General features: G+C 39.6%; 1 protein-coding gene across 3 annotated transcripts in view; it reads right to left on the bottom strand.

Moving 5' to 3' along the window:
* Positions 1–20,964, bottom strand: part of PTEN (phosphatase and tensin homolog) — a 106,090-nt gene that overhangs the window by 19,765 nt on the left and 65,361 nt on the right. For all 3 annotated transcript variants that reach the window (XM_060187129.1, XM_060187180.1, XM_060187231.1), the window contains 2 exons: positions 19,936–19,979; positions 16,964–17,202 (listed from right to left, as the gene is read on the bottom strand). In XM_060187129.1, coding sequence (XP_060043112.1) covers positions 16,964–17,202; positions 19,936–19,979 — 283 coding nt within the window. The remainder of the gene's footprint in view (positions 1–16,963; positions 17,203–19,935; positions 19,980–20,964) is intronic.

Below are 20,964 nucleotides of genomic sequence, written 5' to 3' on the forward strand. Positions count from 1 at the left end.
AGATGTCCCTGAGCTACATACATCTCCTTACTGCAAGGCCAGAAGACAGAAACTACTTTGGACAGTGGCCGTGCCAGGGACAGCCGGCATGGTAGCTGGGTGTGCAGGACTTGCACGTTTAAGGTCCTAAATTCAGTGCCTGCACAGATATGCCAGAGTGATCCTCTTTCACACATGCACACAATGTTTTCTGAACAATTTACACGGAAAATTTAACAAAATACTAAAAATATACAAGTACAATTCATATGGTATTCAAATGAGGACCCTGACTTTTCTGAAGGAAAAAGCCCAGTGTACAGCAATGCATTCACTAATGATGACTAAATGAGGCACTGTAGCACTTAGAAAAGGCGATTTAGAAATTCTACTACAGAAGAATTCATGAATTTAACTTGTAATCTAAGGCAATTTTCTTGAAGTGACTATTATCACTGAAGTCTCCCAATGTCTTGAAGACTGTGTGTGAGTGTCTCTTCCCTCTAGGAAAAGGATAAAGTAAGCTATGGGATATAAGAGCAGATAATGCTGAATGGCAGGCATGTATGGATTCACTGTAGTATTCTCATATACGTATTTCTCTTTTTCCTTTCCTTTATTGGGGGGGATTAATGGTTTACAGTCGACAATAAAATATAGTAGTTGGTCCATGTGTAACATTTCTGAGTTTTCAAACTCTATCCCTCCCCCATACCCCAGTCCTCCTCTGCCATCATGTTCCAGGACCTGAACACTGTCCCCCAGCCCAGAGTCTTTTATTTTGGAGCAATACACCAACTCATAAATATTTCCTTAAGGTCAGCATGATAATATATACTGAATGTCCAAAAAATGGGTAAAAGTCATTGGGCTCAGAACATGATTTAAGAATCTGATCATACTAGAACGATCATGCAATCTGTAATCCACAGAACTGGCAGCCAAAATACAAACTAATTTATTTCCTGAAGAAAATGAAGACAGTAATACATACCATACCTGTAATATTCTCATGAGAATCAAACACCAGAAGCATGCTAAAACTGCAAAAAGTTATTAATGACTAAATAAAAAAAAAATTCTAAACTTGAACCTACATTTAAGATACAATTGAGGAATACCTGAAATTTTTGTTCTATGCCTTTAGAGATTAGTAACATGGGATAAATTTGAAGAACTGCTACAAAACTTAACCTTAAAACATCAAACCAGACCTCCCACTTTCAGCACCCCATGATGATGATGCTGGGTCCATACTCCCAGAGGGATAAAGAACAGGAAAGCCCTGTCTAGTCCCCGATCTGAGGGGGAATGCTTTCAGCTTCTCTCTGTTGAGAGATGTTGGCTGTAAGTTTGCTATATATGGATTCCACTATCTTGAGGAGTTTCCCATCTATTCCATTTTTTATAGTGTTTTGAGCATGAATAGGTGTTGGATTTTGTCAAAGGCTTTCTCTGCATCTACTGAGATAATCATACGGTTTTTCGTTTGGCTTTTATTGATGTGGTGAATGACATTGATTGACTTATGTTGAACCAGCCTTGCATTCCTGGGATAAATCCCATTTGGTCGTGATGAACAATCTTTTTGATATACTGCTGTATCCGGTTGGCCAGGATCTTGTTTAATATTTTGGCATCTATGTTCATCAGAGATACTGGTCTATAATTTTCCTTTTTTGTTGTGTCCCCTTCTGCTTTTGGTATCAGGGTGATGTTGGCTTCACAGAAGGTGGAAGGGAGTGTTCCAGTTTCTTCAATCTTGTGGAAGAGCTTTAGAAGTATAGGTATTAACTGTTTCCTGAAGGTTTTGTAGAATTCATTGTAAAGCAATCTGGTCCAGGACTTTTGTTGTTGGGGAGATTCTTAATAACCGTTTCAATTTCTTTGTTTGTGATTGGTGCATTTAGGTTCTGTAGTTCTTCCTGGTTCAGTTTTGGAAGGATATACGTTTCTAGCATTTCTTTCATTTCTTCCAAAAATAACTAAAATAGGACTACTATCTACCTACAAAATGGAGACACGCCCTCCCCCCCCCCAACTCTTCATCTGAACTATTCCAGCCTTTAGGTTCATGATTAATCAACAACTATTTTGGATTTATATGCTCTCTCTCTTTTCAGCCACCAGGTTCCAGATGCTAGCATGATGCCAACCAGACCTCCCTGGACAGGCAACCCCACCAATGTGTCCTGGAGTCCCGCCTCCTCAGAGCTCTGCCCTACTAGGGAAAGAGAGAGACAGGCTGGGGGTATGGGTCAACCTGCCAACGGTCATGTTCAGTGGGGAAGCAATTACAGAAGCCAGACCTTCCACCTTTTGTGTCCCATAATGACCTTGGGTCCGTACTTTCAGAGGGGTAAAGAACAGAAGAGCTATCAGGGGAGGGGCTGGGATACAGAGTCCTGGTGGTAGGAGTTGTAGCCCTCTTCTCCTATGGTTTTTGTCACGTGTTTCCTTTTTATAAGTAAAATTAAAAAAATAAATTAAAAATAAAAGAATAGGAAAGCTTCCAATGGACGGGGTGGGGCACAGAACTTTTGGTGGTGGTGGGAATTGTGTGGAAAAGTACCCCTCTTATTCTACAGTTTTGTCAATAATTATTTAAATATTTAAACTTGAATTGTCCCCACCCACCCCCAATAACTATCATTTTGGTTTTTTACCCACCACTTTTCCTTAGACTGTCCTCCCCTGCTTGCATTCTTCAAATTAAGTTCTTATACACTAGGTTATTTAATGAAACTTCAGCAAACAACTTGTCATCCATATTTATCAAGATAAAATACAGAACTGCAAAACAGATTGAGGGGATAACAGATGGGAGATGGGCACATACGAGAAAAACTTTTTTGAACCATGAGAAAGTATTATCAAGTCAAAAAAAAAAAATCAGTTAAGATTTAACCTTTTTTTTATTCCTCTCCAGGGTTATTGCTGGGGCTCGGTGCCTGCACAGCATACGAATCCACTGCTCCTGGAGGCCATTTTTCCCATTTTGTTGCCTTTGTCCTTGTATTTTGCCATTGCTGTCACTGTTGTCCCATTGGTCAGAGAGAAATTGAGAGAGGAGGGGAAGACAGAGGGGGAAAGAAAGACATACACTTACCTGCAGACTTGCTTCACTGCTTGTGAAGCAACCCTCCTGCAGGTGGGGAGCTGGGGCTCGAACCGGGATCCTTCCACAGATCCTTGCACTTCTCACCATGTGCACTTAACTCGCTGAGCTACTGCCAGCCCCCAGATTTACACATTTTAAAATCAACTGAAGTCTGTAAGAAAACTGACGGGAGTCGGGCAGTAGCGCAGCGGGTTAAACGCAGGTGGCGCAAAGTACAAGGAGGGCATAAGAATCCCAGTTTGAGCCCCAGCTCCCCACCTGCAGGGGAGTCACCTCACAGGCAGAGAAGCAGGTCTGCAGGTGTCTGTCTTTCTCTCTCTCTGTCTTCCCCTCCTCTCTCCATTTCTCTCTGCCCTATCCAACAACAACAATAACTACAACAATAAAATAACAAGGGCAACAAAAGGGAATAAATAAATAAATATTTTTTTTTTAAAAAAAGAAAGAAAACTGACTAAGCTGTGACATTTTCTGTTGGCTTCAAAGGAATGAGCAACGATTTTCTTTTCTCCTCTAGACTTGTGTATGTGCAGTCATTAAGGTTTTTCTCAAATAGTAAATGATTAAGTATTATCTACAGTGCAGGTGTTTATATACCTAGTCAACCTTTACCAATAAGGTGTAGGTAAATGTGCAGCAAAGGAAGGAGGGTCTGCATCTGAGGCTGGCTGGTGATACACCATAGAATGCAAATGTTACCATGTACGAGGACCCAATCCCCACCTGCAGAGGGAAGCTTTACAAGCACCTTAGCAGTGCTGCAGGCACAAACCCACTCATAGCTTATCCTCTTATCCCCAAAAACCCTGAACCTACTGGTTGTTACGTGTAAATCCAAGCTGAGCCAAAACCACGATTCAGATATAGATTACTATCAGACTACATATAATTATGTTTCTGTATCTCAAATTTGCTATACCTATACACGTGTTATATATACCCCAGCACCTCAAATTTAATGTGTCCAGATTAACAAAAATGAAAAAGTTGGAAGGCCCAAATGTGTATGAGCCACAGGCTTTAATGAGTCCTGGCCACTAGACTCTCACAACATCCATACATGTACACTCACTGAAATTTAAGTACACAGTGGATCGTGCTGTCACCTACAATTTGAAATGACTTCAAATAGTCACATTAAATCAACAATGTAATTCATAGCACATCTGTATTTCCTAAAATTATAAACCAAAAAATTATGTGTGCATATTTTTACCTGTTTTTTTGGAAAATGAAGATACAACTTAAAAATGTCTTAAAGTTTAGGGTTTTTTTTACATACATAAAGATGAATCACTAAAGACCATTGGATATTAAGATGAAATAACTCACAAATTTCCAGTTTTCACCTAAATTGAGTTTTTTCTCTATCCAAGAACTTTCACGCTAACTCCGTGTTTAGCTAGATCCCAAAGGCACAGCTCAGTCTACAACACTTGTGGTTTTCTCCTGCCATGATAATTATGAGGAAAATTAACTTCTCTTTAACATTTTTTTCCTCAAATGTACCCTTCAAAAAATTCTCATTTTAGCTCGTCTTTCATTCTTCAAGTTGACTTGGTACCACACTCCTTAGCATCATCCTGACAGGTTCCATGAGATCTTCAACCCTTCCAGTTAACAACAGTTCAGCAGGAAAGACGCAGAGGACTATTCCTCCCACTAGTCCCCAGTCTACACTCCCACTAACCTGACTTGGTCCCAGCTCTTCTCCACCCCCACTGTCTAGTGGTTCTTTCTTCTGTTCTGCACTTAATAAACTCGACACTATGACAAAGTCAGTCCTTTGCCACCACTGAGCACTTTTTCGTGTTGCAGACGCCATTCCTGGGAGACCCCCTCCCACTCTACTAGGAAAATGCCAGCATTTTCTTGATATAAACACCTTTGTGGCGAGTGTTGTATGCTATGCACAACTTGGAGAGAAGCACAATTCTAACTCATTTCTTGTTTTTAATAACCCAAGGCACAGTGGTAAAACACAGGATTTGCGAATGTCTAAGATCCAACGTTCAATCCCCAGCCTACAGATGTCAAGAATGACGGTCTGGTTCTCACTACTCTCACTGATCAATGTTTTCCTTTTTAATTTAAAAAAAAATTATTTAAAAAAGTAAATATTAACAAGGATAGGAGGGGTACAATTCCACACAATTCCCACCACCAGAACTCTGTACCCCATCTCTTCCCGATAGCTTTCCTATTCTTTATCCCTCTGGGAGTATGGACCCAGAGTCATTGTGGGGTGCAGAAGGTGGAAAGTCTGGCTTCTATAACTGCTTCCCCACTGAACATGGGTGTTGACAAGTGGATTCATACTCCCAGTCTGTCTCTCTCTTTCCCCAGTGGGGAAGGATTCTGGGGAAGCAGGGCTCCAGGACACATTGGTGGGGTTGTCTGTCCAGGGAAGTCTGGTGGGCATCATGCTAGCATCTGGAGCCTGGTGGTTGAAAAGAGAGTTAGCATATAAAGCCAAACAAACTGTTGACTAATCATGGACCTAAAGGCTGGAATAGTGCAGATGAAGAGTTGGGGGTCCTCCATACTGTAGATAGCTAGCATATTTCAGTTACATTCCAAAGGGCCTGTGGCTATACTGGGTTTTTGTTTGTTTTCTTTTTTCCCCTGAGTCTGAAATCTGATATGCAGGTGGATCCAATTTATTGTCTGGGGAGATGATGTCATGGCTGGCAGAAGGACCAGAAAGCTGGATCAGGGAAGAGAGTACCTCCCTAATATGGGAAAAGGATATATATATTGTTGACTGTAAAACCCCATCGATTTGATTTGGTCTGGAGACCATAATTAGCTTAGGAGCCTATGTAACGTCTGCATCCCTGTAGATCTGAGCTTACATTCTGTGGTCATCGGTAGGAACATTCCAAGCTACCCCAATATCAGCATCCATCTTCCTCAAGTGTAGAATAAAGTATATTGTCCAGCCTCCCTTCGGAGGATGGAACATTCTCTACCATTGTTGATCCAAGTTGAGGGCAAGGTCCTATGGGGGGCCCACAAAGGGGTCTATTGTGTTGTTCCTGATAGAAATGACCAGTAACCTGGAGAGAGGGATTTATTGGAGGTCTAGACCCATCACAATCAGTATTTCCCAACTCACTTTTTTCATTTTAAAATCTTTTCATTCCTGTTATTTTACAAAATTGTTTTTTACATAAGTAGAACTTGAACTGGAATTGGTGTATTGCACCAAAGTAAAAGACTCTGGGGTGGGTGGGAGTGAGAATACAGATCCAAAAAGGATGGCAGAGGACCTAGTGGGGGTTGTATTGTTATATGGAAAACTGGGAAATGTTACGCATGTACAAACTACTGTATTGTAACATGTGGCTCAAGCAGGTGCACCACCACCCAGCCCCTTAACTACTGTATTTACTGTCGAATGTAAAACATTAATTCCCCAATAAAGAAATTTTAAAAAAATGTTTTTTATATTTACATAGGTTTAATTGGATGAGTGATCGATTAGCTACCACCTTTCTGGCATTTGCCTTTATTCTATCCACCTGTCTCCTCCCAATATGCTCAAACAACTTCTACCCTTTATCCAAAACAAGCCAACAATTCAAATACCAAACATATTCTCTCCAGATCTCCCAGACTCTGCCTCCCTCTCTCTATCTGAGCAAAACCTCAAGAAGTCTCTTTTCTGTGAGACTTGTTTCTTAATATCACTAGTGTTTGCTTAACAACCAAATTATCTAATCACATTTTGGTTCTGTTTTGTCACTTATGAAATTTCCCTACCTCTCTCCAAGATCAATTATGTAGCTTTTCGCCTTTACTGGCTGTCTCCTTCCTTATCCCCAAATGCAGACATACCTAAAATGCTTATCTTTGCTAACTCCTCTTCATGTCAAGTGGGTGCACTGCAGCCTCCAGTCTTGCACATTAACTCTGAACCCTGAGTCTCTCCACACAGCTTGATATGTAAGCCCCTTAAACACAGCTCCTCCAAACTGAAGCTTCTATATTCTTGATTCTTACACTGACACACGTTTCTGTGGATTATGTTCACTATCTCCTCCAATGCCTAAGTCTAAAACCTTTTTTGCAGCATCTACCACCACTACTGCTGAATAAGTCCTCTTGACGTTGCTCTAAACGCCTTCATAAACATAATTCAATACTCAGAAAGTGGGTGTTACTGGTAACACCCATTTACAGATGTACAAACACTTAAGCATCGCTTAAGCAATGGAACTCGATTCACCACAGCACTTCAGCTCCAAAGTAGAGTGCCTTTCTGTCCTGCCATCTTCCCACTAAACTGAAAGAAACAGCAAAACAGCAGTGATGTGCACAGTACTAGAAAGAAGAAAAGCAAGGATTCTCAGCGTATGGGAAAGGTACAGCCAAGTGAAGGCAGAAACTGCTGCCCACACCCACCAACTGATGCATATGCACAGACACACACACAAACACGTGTGGATGCACAGACACATAAAATGAAAGGCAAAGCAGCTTACACTCACACAGGAAACATTTGTTCAGGCGTCCGAATCCGGATTTGGACTCTGAGATATCCCTTAAAATGCCAATTATTTTCTGTGACTATTCACTCGAGTACAGCTCCTACCATTTTGTAAAACAACCAGTGGTCAGCTTTTTATTTCTTTACTCTTATGATTTTATATGTCATGCTTCGTTTAATCTTACAAAAGGATTAATCAAATTGCCAATCAATTTTAATGTTAACGGTTTCTCAGAGTCTACCCCAAAAGAAACAAGTTGACCACATACTACACAGCAAGTTCCTGCCTTCCATCCTTGCCGCCTGTCCTCATTAACACGAGAGCATCAAAGACAAGAGCAGGTGGGGCAGCAGTGTGGTGTCTCTCCCGCTGCTCTCTCCCGTGAAAATAAAATCAGGACCAGAAAGGTGGCCAGCAGAATGGATGTGCAGCGCTGGGCTTGCTCCTTACCAAAGCCCAAGAAGACGGCCTAACTCCACCGTTCTTGGCCTCTCACTACTCACTCCCTCAGATATACTCTGCATTTCCAATTGTACGGCTGGTTTTCTAGCATAATGCCATTAACCAGATTAAGGTATAAGGTACAAGCTCTTCTGAAAAGCTTTACATGTCTCTCTAACATCTGAACTAATTCAGATAATTTTTGACGACATAACTGATAGCCATCACCTGAAATGCATTCTACAACAAATACTCTTGAAGGTTCTTAAACCTTTTCATGCTTAGATGATCTTTCAAACACTGTATTTCATTTGGAAGCCATTATGAAAATAACTCATTATAAGCAACCCTTTCCTAATGAAAGGCTCACATCAACACAGAGCTGAGTAGTCCTGATGTCATTTCTACATGTTTTCTCTTAGAGCTAAGGTGGATTTTGTTCTCTAACTTGCTTTGATGAAATCTGTAAGAGATGTATTGATTTTACTGGCATTCTCATACACTAAGTGTCTGGGCTTGTTAGTTCAAATGGATTACTATTTACTAATTCACTAATTGATATTTCATATTTCTAATTCTTTGTTATGATTTAATAATCCCTAATATAGATTCAGACTTCCTCACTGAACCAAAATTTTGTGTAAATGATTAATTTGGTTTGATTTCTTAAATATTTTGTATTTTTAAGTATTTATTTATTTATTTATTCCCTATTGCTGCCCTTGTTTTATTGTTATAATTATTGTTATTGATGTCACTGTTGTTGGATAGGACTGAGAGAAATGGAGAGAGATGGGGAGACAATGAGGGGGAGAGAAAGATAGACACCTGCAGACCTGCTTCACCGCCTGTGAAGCGAATCCCCTGCAAATGGGGAACCGGAGGCTTGAACACACAGCACAGCTGGTCCTTGCGCTTTGTGCCATGTGCGCTTAACCCGCTGTGCTACTATCTGACTCTCTTGTATATTTATTTTATATACTGGATATAAATGGGGGAGAAATGGACGAGGAGGAGGAGACAGCAGGACTGACCAAGACTCCTGCAGCACTGTCTCCCTTTTTGGGAAGCCTCCCCTTTTGCCAGTGGGGCCAGGGCCTTGATCTCGGGTCTCTGTGCACTGAAGCGCGTGCTCAACCAGACGCTTCACTGCCTGGCCCATTTGGTTATTATTATTATTTTTTAAATCTCTAGCTTGGTTAAGCAGTAATAAGCATATGAGATTTATGTATTTCTAACAGAATGTGAACATGTTTTGTGGATTAAAAAGTACATTTTTATTATGTCACTCAAGTCATTTCTATCTTTTCTTACTTTCTACCTTCCTACATACATGGTTTCTGAGATGGCGAGCTAACTCACAGGGAAATTGTTGGTTTACTATGTATATGACCCAGCCTCAGCCTGGCCCTCACTGCACTGGGGAAAGAGTCAGTGTTATAATCTGTCTGTCTCTCTCCTTTTGTCTGTCTGTCTCTCCCTCTCTCTCTCGCCCTCTCTCTCTCTCTCCCTCTTTTTCTGTCTGAAAAAGCCCAGGATAGTGGCAATAACAACATAAAATTCCTATTACTGTTGATTTCCTAGCAATTTTTCTTTCAACTTTTGTTTAATATCTTTCAATGTTAAGAGCAAGTTACTGATTGCAAAGTCCCCATTGTAAAGCGTACTCAGGTGCATCTAAAATGAGATCTTGATCTAAAGTTACTCTTTTGTTACAATTAAACTGATGCTGATATGTTGTCATTTGCTTTTGAAATTTGTATTTGGCTGACATATCATTAATAAGTTGTTTATTTCTAAGCCAGGCAGTGGTGCATCTAATAGAGCACAAGTATTACTAGGTACAAGGACCCAGGTTCAAGTCCCCAGTCCTCACCTGCAGGGCAGAGGATTAATAAGTGGTGAGGCAGTACTGTAGGAATCTCTCTCCCTCAACCCCACTCCCAATTTCTCTATGTATCTATTTTGAAATAAAAAGGGGAAATCACCACTGGGAGAAGTGTATTTGTCAAGCAGGCAACCAGCAATAATACTGGTGACAGTAAGCAAACCTTTATGTAAGTGTACAAAGCAGCTTTTTATAAATCTCCTGTGCATGATTCATCTCTTCAAAACCACAAACTTAACAGTATAGATTACTAACATCTTTCCCTTGTCTTCATTTACTTGCTTTCCTGAGACCAGAGCACCAGGTTCAGTTCTGAGCACAGGGGTACAAGGAGCTGAGCCTCGGGCGCACTGTCTGCACCACAGCACTGGCACCTCACCTACAACGTCCAGCCCAGAACACCGACCTGACATTGCAGCACAGGGATGCTTGCTCATATTCACGGCATCAATACTCTCACATCACTGTCTTTTAAAATGAGTCTCAATCTAGAGAGTCCTCAACTATAGAACTAATTCCCTATCTCTGTAAACTGTCCACAGGCACTTTGCATTCAGAAACGATATGGGTGGGTGGGTGTGTGTGTGTGTGTGTGTGTGTGTGTGTGTGTGTGTGTGTGTGTGTGTGTGTGTGTGTGTGTGTGTGTGTGTATGCGCAATTGCTCAGTTCTGGCTTATGGTGGTGCTGGGGATTGAACCTGGGACTATCTCTTCAGCCCCAGAAACAATGTTTTAACATTTTAGTGTTTCCTTGAAATCTGAAACGCTGTGCTTGCTGTGTTTCAGATGATTACAGAATATGGTCATATAAATAATCCTACAAAGAAATAATTATTACTGTATATAAAGTGAGCTATGTGACAGATCTAGATCCCCAACTACAACTTCACAACATCGATACTACCACCTGTCTTTACGAATAACAAACTTTCATGTTATGCATGTACAAACTATTATATTTACTGTCGACTATAAAACATTAATTCTCCAATTAAAAAAACTACAATAAAAAGTAAAAAAGAGGACAGAAAATCACTCATGGAAGGTTGGGAAAAAGAAAAAAAAGAATAATAAATGTTCACTGCACCAAAGTAAAGGGCTCTGGGTGGGCGGAGGGGGCTTTTTGGCCCACCAGTGCCAGACAGTGGAGGAAACTAAGAAATTTCACACATGTGCCAATAACTATGCACTGTAAACCATTAATCCCTCAAAAAAAATAAAATAAAAGGGGGAGAGAAAAGGAAATTTCCTCATGTACATAATCATCTTGCTCAAAACCAATCCACACGTGAATCTGATTCTGAAACCTTTTTACTGGCAGAGCAGACGTGTGATCTGAAGACAATCGTGGCACAGCTGAGCTCTCACTTTCCCACATACAAAGAACCTCCAGAGTTCTGTGAAGCAATGACTGGTGCTCTCAGCACAAGTCTCTCTCCCCTTTGGGTAGCTCGGCATTCTCTCTGTGGCTGTGAGGGTAAAGCATGGGCCCCAAGTCACTAAGTCCATGTCTTATTCCAGGAACATGAGGCAAATCAGAACCTAGAAGAACGCAGGAGTGTCCCCCCTCAACTTGTGGCTCTCTTTCTGTTGGTTAGCTGGTAGATGATGTAAACCCAGAACTACTGACAACTGTGGAGCGGTCACAATTTGCAATTTGTTTAAAAAGGGGGGGGGGGGGGTCAAGTGGAAGATTGAGATTCCAGACTTAGCTAAGTATTTAGATGCAGGTCAAAATTTGTAGGGTTGTAAATTTATAATGTTTCTCTTTGCTTAAGCTATTTTGAGGGGGGATCCTATGTGTGTGTGTGTGTGGGGGGGACAACTGAATACATTAAAATGCAGCAGCATTTTACAAGGCTTTTATTTTTTTAAACTTGAAGAGCCAAACTAATAAAAACAATATGGAAAGGAAAACACAGTACAGATTTGAAGTGACTCAATTCCCTGCATCACCTTAAACCAGAGCTGAGCAGTGTTCTGGTAAAAAAAAAAAAAAAAAAAGGAAAAAAGAAAAATTATCGCCTGGGGGGAACTTAGTAGACAGATTAGAAAAAAATAATTATCTGATAAAGATCAGGTTAAAAAAAAAAATCATTCCTCAGAGGTGATTATGCTCAGAGAAATGAGTAAGGAAATGAAAGACAAGTACCGGATGGCTTCACATTCATGTTCAGAATCTAAAGAAGTACAACACATGAAATTGCAAAAACAAAAGAACAAAGAAGTGAACTATCTCTACAACTCTGTGAGAGCAGAGCCATTGTGGCCATCATCAGGAGGGCGGGTGTGTTTGCCCTGTAAACTGATGGTCTTGTAAACTACTCCTAGAGCACTCATAAAATTGTTTAAATCATTCTTCAAAGAAACTATAAAATTTCCTCTGCTTGAGATCACTCAGAATATAAAATTACTACTTATTATTTCTATACAATTTAGTCTTACTTGAAGATAAGCTAATGAACTCATGTAGAGAAGTCATAATATATGGAAACTTTAATCCAGTAATGTCTTTAAAGAGAAAAGACACTTCAAACTATATGCTAAAAGTTTAATCAAAAAAAAAACACTACTGTGTATTACTTTGATTGCCAACATCCTAGAATGGACAAGGCAAAGGAGGAAGGAATAGCAGAGATCCTAGGTCAATTTGTCACATAACAAAAGTACGCCTTTCAAATTCAAAAAATTAGAGGATCTTTCCAAAGTATGCTGAGCAGAACTCATGGCCCAGTGAAGCTCTTTGTTCAGAGTTTACAGCAAATATTGTTCATTTCAGCGATGCATAGAGAAGCAGACAGTGAGAGGCACGGGACTACGGGAGAAGCAACACCGAGCTTTCACGAATAGGGAGGAGCTGGACATGGGGCTAAACTCCAAGTCTCCTTTCCCTCAAGTGGTCATTCCAGTCAGAAAGCAGTTTAATTTTCTCCACAGGAGTTACAGCTGTACTTTAACGAGCTGCAGTCTTACCTGGGCATTGCTAATGCAAGGGCACTTTTATGGCCAGCTGGTACCTGGCAACATATTGTTTAATCTTCATCTTTCTGTTCCACGGCACCCACTGGGCCTGCCACGCCACCTAGCCTCTTTCCCTCTCCCTCCGCAGACAGCAAGAACTGGCACCATCATCAGGTTATGCCGATTGAAGCACTGGCCGCTGGCAAACGAAAATATGCCCTCATCTTCTCAATATGCCCTCACCTTCTCAATATGCCCTCACCTTCTCAATATGCCCTCACCTTCTCCAGGATTAAACTTTAACTAGAAACAAATGACATATTCTTGGGTCTTATTTTTATCTATAAACATAACAGGATAAATTATCCCAAATGCTTTTATAGCTAATTTTCACTATCAGAAATGAACCACTGTTCTGAATAAATACCTACATCAACCAGTTCTATGTGTGTTTAAGTGTGGAAATGGATAAATCTGAGAAGGAGAAAGGAGGAAAAGAGAACATGTCTTGAAGATTAGTTAGAAAACACTAGCCGAGTACAAACACCTTTACTTGCCCTGCCTCAACTTGGAGTCCATCTCCATTCAGGACTGCTGGCTGTAGTACCAAACAAAAAAACAATAAAATCACACAGTTGAACAAAGGCAAGTATCTTGGAAATGGTTAAACATATTTGCAACCTAGACAGAAAAGACTGGCACAGCAATCAAGCAATTTTCTCCATTTTCCCACAAGTAAGAAGGTCATGAAAGGATTGGAAACAGCAAATGAAGACAATATCTTAATATCACTTTCTGTCTATAAGAATGTCACATGTTGACAAGACAGAAACACCAGGTACTGAGGATGTAAGGACAAAGAAATCCTTCTATAATGCTGATGGGAATGCCAACTTGACCAACTCCATGGAAAACAATCTGGAGACTTCTCAGAAACTAGGAATGGATCTACCCTATGACCAGCAATTCCTCCCCTGGAGATATGTCCAAAGCCAAGTAATAAACCTATGTTAAGGGCAGCGTGATCTGTAACAGCAACCTTGGAAGAAACCCAGATGTTCAGTGACAGATGAGTGGCTAAGAACTTTGTGGTACATATGCAAACGAAATACTACCCAGCTATTAAAAAGGATGGGGGGTCTTCTCATTTGCCTCATCTTGGAATGAATTTGAAGGAATTATGTTAAGAGAAAGAAGCCCAAAAGAGAAGGTTGACTACTAGGTGATCTTGCTCAGAGGTGGAACTCAGAAACAAGGACAGAGACGGAAAACAAAAAGTCAAACTTGCATGGAGTCTGGTGTACTGCACCAAAGCCAAGGACTCTTGGGAAGGGCAGGAAGAGGCTGGGTCTGTGGGACCCAGCTGAAAAGGATGTCAGTTGGAGGAGTGTTTTGTAGACATTTATCACAGGAAGAAAAAATACCATATCTTTGTGTGTCAATAAAGTTTTTAAAAGTGGGGGTGGGATTGCATAATGGTTATGCAGAAAAGTCTTCCAAGCCTGAGGTTCCAAAGTCCCCGGTTCAAAACCCCCTCACCTCTCGCCAGGCCAGAACTGAGCAGTGCTCTAACAACAAAACAAATAAAACAGACTGAAAACAAACTTTGTCCTGAAGAAATTTCAGTACCCTGTACACAGACAGTACTCTTGCCACCAGCAAAAATCTGTTTCACTGTCTCAAAGACAGAAGCTCTATATATTAGTATAACTCACCAAAGTAAACTTTTAAGTGCCAGACCTTGAATCATAGCTTGCATTAAGAAAGTTTAGTTAAAATTTTACTTTAAAAAATCTACTGTTTTGTGAGAGTTGTCAAATTCATGAAACCCATGAATTTTTTTCCCCCTTCAATGTTACAGGGGCCAGGGTACCCAAGACTTTTAACCAAGGGCTTTTCAACAGGTTTTATTAAAAAGTGGAAGCAACTATCAAATTCTTTGCCATATGTAAGTGTACCATCATTAATTCAGAAAAATAATTCTACAGCCAGAATTTCAAATGCTGTTAAAGAAATAAACAACACTAAAATGTGGAGTTATAATCCTTTCTTTCCTAAAATAGCATTATGCCAGGATATTGCCAAAAATTATCACACTAATTTTGAAGGCAAAGAAAATGATGTAACGTGAATTTACCTAAAGAGTTTTTGAGAATTTTTTTTTTTTCTAACCCCAGAGCACTGCTCAGCAGTGCTTTTGGTGGTACAGGGGACTAAGCCTGGGACTTCCAAACCTCAGGCTTAAGGGTTTCTTTGCATAACCATTATGCTATCTAGCCCTGCCTAAGAATTTTTTTTTTTTTAACACAAGACCGCTTTCATATTGTAAAGAATCTATCTATACATTTCATTTGTTTTTCCTTTATTTTAGAGAGGGTTTGTTTTTCTTTTTTTTGTTTTTTAAATCACTTAGCTTTCAACAGAAACCATGTGAGAACTGACTATCAAAATGACACAAAAGTCCTAAGTCCCAGAAAGGTGCAGAGGCTGGAGTGCTATTCAAAACAACCGCAGATGTTCTATTTCATTTTAAATTATTTTTACCTGATTTCTTTTCTACCACTTAAATGCCTGCTGTTTACCACACCTGTTCTAAATCTTATCACTGCTCTTATAGCTATTTTACTTTGATGCACTTCCTTATGGTTTTATTCTAATTCACTCTCATTGATCTCTGCTGCCCTACATTTATTCACGTAAGAGCAGAATGATTTCCATTGATATTTTTAATCAGTATAAGCAATTTTATACTCTACATACAGAGGTAAACAAAATAAGCAGTTCAAGTTCTCTGCCCTGGAATTCATTCGAGTGTTATCATCACAGTGTACACAATAAGCAATAGTGTGAAGAAATGGATCCTAAATCAAAAAAAAAAAAAAGAAAGAAAAGAAAAAAATCCACATAAAAGATGAGATAAGAATATAGCAGAGGAATCAGGAGCCATAGCTCAAAATGATGGGTAAGATTTCTATGTTTTGCAGTTAAATTAAAATGGGAAGGAAACCTTCCTGATTATACAATTAAAATTAGGGTTAAGTTTTCACATAAACTTGTGATGTATTTTTCAAAAAAACTCTAAATGAAACTTTCCATCTATCTGAAGTGGCTTGAGATTTTGAGATAATAGAAATATAATGGCTGTTCTTACCATACCAAATCACTGTAAAATTTCACAAATTTGTTGTATACTTTCATATGTACTACACAATTTATATTTGTCTATGATTTTACTCTTTATACTTTCTTTTTGCATTTTTATCATTTTCTTTCTTTCTTTCTTTTTTTTTTTTTTTTTAAACCAGAGCATTGTTCAGCTCTGAATTATGATGGTGCTAGGGATTGAACCTGGGATTTCAGAGCCAAGGGCGTGGAAGTGTTTTGCATAACCATTATGCTAGCCCCACTGTCTCTTTGTCTGTTTTCAAGTCATAATTTTTCTAAGTAAAAGAATGCCATTAATTATAACTGCATGGATGAATATTCATATCAATGAATTAATTATTTTTAAAATCATGTTTTTAAAATACCCAATGTTAAACAGCCATTTACTTGGATACAATGATATCCAAGAAACTGGCCCAACGCATTTCATTCTGAAGCTGCAGAAACATCAAACTTATTATTTATACATATATGCTGCTCTTTTAAATGCTTTGTAAGAATGTGAAATAAAATATACAATATAGCTGATCTGCTTACATGACAGGAAAATTCCACCTTGAACAGAAGAATTAAATTACTCATTTGTTTACAAAACTAAAGTAATTAAAATGTAGAGGTGAGAGAAATGTGTTACCAAAATTGTGTGCATGTGTGTGCGTACCACAAGTTAGGCCTCATACATATGTGATGTCACTCGGATACCACGGCATCCGAGCTGCCAGCAGGCCCATGGGACTCCCAAATGGTACTGAGGCTTGAACTAGGCTGCATGCACGTCAATGCGCACACCTGCTCAGTAAACTATTCCTCCATGCACCCCTCAAAAATAAAAAAAAAAAAACCTGCTTTTAAAAAAATCCAATGTTTTCCTATAAATTATCATGTCTAGGAATCAGAAAGGCAAAACATAACTTACCTTTTTGTCTCTGGTCCTTACTTCCCCATAGAAATCTAGAGCTTCTTGTGCCTTTAAAAATTTCCCCCGATGTAACAAATATGCACAAATCATTACACCAGTCCGTCCCTTTCCAGCTTTACAGTGAATTGCTGCAACATGATTGTCATCTTCACTTAGCCATTGGTCAAGATCTTCACAAAAGGGCTTGATGAGTTCTAGCTGTGGTGGATTATGGTCTTCAAAAGGGTACTGTGCAACTGGGAGAAAACAATAACCAAAGTAAGAAATCTCCTCGATTGTTTATTAAAAGGAAGCTAACTTTAGAAGTGTCATGTACAAACAGATGCTAAAAAGAAAAACCAAACCAAAATTGAGACAAAAATAATTCATTGTCAGGCAATTTTAAATTTTTGAATAAAAAAATGATTTCTTGTTAACTTAAAATACCCATTATATAGAAAAGACTACTATCTTCTCCTAACTTAAGAGAAATGCCTGCGGATAGTTGATATAGGGCACAGGAGGTCAGAGAAGGTATCCCCAAAAAGATCCATCTCATGTGCTTCTTGTCAGTGCTCTTACGCATTTCCTAACAAAAAAGGGAACAGCACTTAAAGCAGTGCACCATCACAGAACATACATATACATATATATTACACTTACATAGCAATAAACCAATAGTAGAATGAATTGCACTTTGCACATAAGAGAGACGCCAAGCGTGTTAAAGATGGTCTTGCAAATCTTGGAAATGTTAGTGCTGCATGGGTGCATTTACAAGGGAAACAAAAAAATTACTTGTAAAAAGTATACAATTGAAGTACAGTTGATCAAATGATGTCTCAAGCCCTTTTGTATGAATTAACAAGAGCTCGAAATAAGTCATTCTGTATCTTGATTTGTCTCTGGATACTGGTGGTCTCTGCCTCAACTCCTCTATTAAGACACCTGACATCTGGGGTGAGCAGCAGACACAGTCGTTTAGTTAGCAGAACGTACACCTTGGATGCCTGAGGCTTCCATTTGACCTCCAGTATTACACGTACTTGGAGTGCTGTTCTGGCTGCTCACCCTCTCTCGCTCGCTCACTCATTCTCTCTTTCTCATCAAGTTATTTCACATGAAGTAAGTCTTGAAAAATCTTGATTGACTGGATAAAGACAAGTTATAAGACGTGTATTCAATGGTCAGTAATTCTGAAAGATGGTACTGTGTTATTTGCAATAAAACAGATGAAACTGTGGGGTAACTATGCTATTTTAAGAACCACCACCAGATGGTTTCGCTCTTATGTAGAACAGACTACTGAAATAAAGGAACTTGCAAAATAAATAGTAACCAAACGATCTCATAGTTTGATAACTATGGTGATTATCAGAGGGAAAGTGGGGGCAGGGGTGGGAGGGAGGGAGTGTCGTACTTGGTACTTGATAGACACGAATGTTCATTTCCCATCCTTTGTGTCACCGGAAAATGTGAAGGATCATGTCTCCGGCCAGAGCGACAGCTCACCTGGCAGAGGATGTGCCTTGCTGTGCAGGAAGCACAGAGGTGTGCTAGCTCCGGCACAAGCTCCAGTGCTGTAGTGTGCTCTCCTCACCCCCACCCCCGTCTGAACTGAGACAGAGGCCCAGAGCAGTGAAGCCATGCGTGTACAAGGCCCAGGTTCCCACCCCCCAACTGCCACCCCACAAAGAGGAAGGAAGGTAGGTCTTCTATCTCTAAACAAACGAGTTATTTTCTAGGGCCCCTGATGCAATCAGCTCAATCTGATGGTGGGACAGGAGTCCCTCCGTCCCTTTAGATAATGACACCCATTGAACAAATCAAAACTTGGACTTGATCGTGGGCTTAATTGGATCACCATTCCGCCTTCACTTTCTCATCAGCAAAGAAGATCTGTTAAAATAGCTCTTTCAACATAGGTAAACTGTGCATTGCTTAGCAGGCAGTAGCCTAGCTTCATCCAGAAAGAGAAGAGAGGGGAGCATTCCTAGTCAATCTATTGACATCTGTGCTTCTGATTCAAATCAGCGGTCTCCAAGTCCAGTCTACACTTTCAGGACTGTATGTGTCAGCGGCACATACAGCAATCTGGCTTGAAGCATCCACTTCCTCTTCCTGACTATCACAGAAGTACCTGCTAAGCTCTTCAGCTCTGCTGTCCTCTCATGACTCAAGTAGTTCAACAGTAAATGTAAGTCCACGTTTCTGTGAGTTCTGAGGTAAGATTTACTATTCCTAATGAAAACTTTTTCAACAGCTCACTGCTTTCATCCGGCTCCTGTCCCCTTTATTTGTTAAACCCTAAATGCTCCTCAGTAAAGTGAAGCTGTTCTGCTTTGTCCCTAACCCCTCATTATTACATCAAATGCCTCAAAATGTACACAAGATCTGCCTCCTCCAGAGGGGCCTGGGTGGCGGCTCTGCAGACTGTGTGACGCCATCCACGTGAGACACCCTGGGTTTGAATCCCGGCTTCATGTGGGTGCACCATGGGCAGCACCAAGTTGGGAATCAATCAAATTGGGAAAGCTAGGGTCGGGAGGTGGTGCACCGGGGTGAGCGCACACAATACACTGCACAAGGTCACAGGTTCAAGACCTGGGGCTTTCCCCGCTGCAGGAGGAAGCATCACGAGCAGTGAAACAGTGCTGCAGGTGTCTCTTTTCCTCTTCATCGCTACCCCAAATAAATAAATAAAAATAATAAAATTTAAAAAGAAAATGGGTAGCATAAAAAAAACTTCCTCTTTATTCTATCCCAGAGTTTAAGTATTTTTCCTGATTTTTAGTCTACTCTGCAATTTATCAGTCTCCCTAATGATGTAGACAGGCTTCCTACAGTAACAAAATGAAATTTTTTAAAGTGTTAAGACCATTTAAGATAACTCTCTTTGTAATCTACATACTTCATGACTGTCAAGGCTACTGGTTCAGCAATTCAGTCTACTGGTTTTCAGCAATATAATGTAATATATTTATACCTACCTCTGCAGTTAAATTTGGCGGTATCATAATGTCTTTCAGCACATCTAAAAGAAAAGTTTAAATGCAATGTAAAAGTTATCTTTTGCTATTGAAAAGAGTTTGACAGTAACATTTTTAACTTTTTAAATGTATAGCCATTATCCTAGGTGATTTATGTTGTGTTTTTGATCTAAAGAATCCTATGGTGGAGTTATTACTACTGTCCCCATTTTACAAAGTATACTTAGACTTCAAAGCATAAGTGTATGCAACTAGAGTTTGTATGTACATTTTACTCACAAAACCTGTGACGCCACAAACATACAACTCTGCCAACACAGCTACTTCTCTACTTCCATGCTTCCTTTATGGAAATTCTGCAAGTTAATGGAATTTATTTCTATTTCATATGTATGTATCAACCATTAGTTTCAATATTACCTTTGCTTTAGAGCTGAGCATACATAATAAACTATTATTTAAATAGACATATGTTCAAAATAGTAGAATAAAAGAAAAGTTATGCATGTGAACGTACTCAGACACAGCAATTATTAAATGTTTTAAAATCAGACTTTTGTCTAAAGATCATCTTTTTAAATACTCTTAAGCTAACAAGTCTTAAAGTTTGTAATGAAAGAGAAATAAGTAAAGTCAACATATAACAATAAAATGTTGACCAGCATTACTTTAAGCATGTAAAAATTTGTCTTTAGTAGTAGTGGCATGTCTTGATAAATATCAGGCCATGTTTATAAACACTAATAGGCTCAGGAAGGGATCCTACACAGTAGTCTGTGGTCACCAGCATCTTAATAACTTCAACCAAAACAGATTTTTTAAACAACTATTTAAAATAAAAACAGCATTTCAGAACAAGTAAAAGGCCCACCACACCTTAAATAATCATTCCAAAATCAGAAACATTTCCTCTTAAGTCTAGTGGGAATCGACTCTGATCTGAGTTTAAGAGACTGTACGCAGATCTCAATCTCCACACTTCATGGAGTCAAACATTCCATTCCAGGTTCCTACTCCAAACCCCACTGG

The sequence above is a fragment of the Erinaceus europaeus genome, chromosome 1 (genome assembly GCF_950295315.1).
Source record: "Erinaceus europaeus chromosome 1, mEriEur2.1, whole genome shotgun sequence".
In the NCBI taxonomy this organism is placed as follows: Eukaryota; Metazoa; Chordata; class Mammalia; order Eulipotyphla; family Erinaceidae; genus Erinaceus; species Erinaceus europaeus.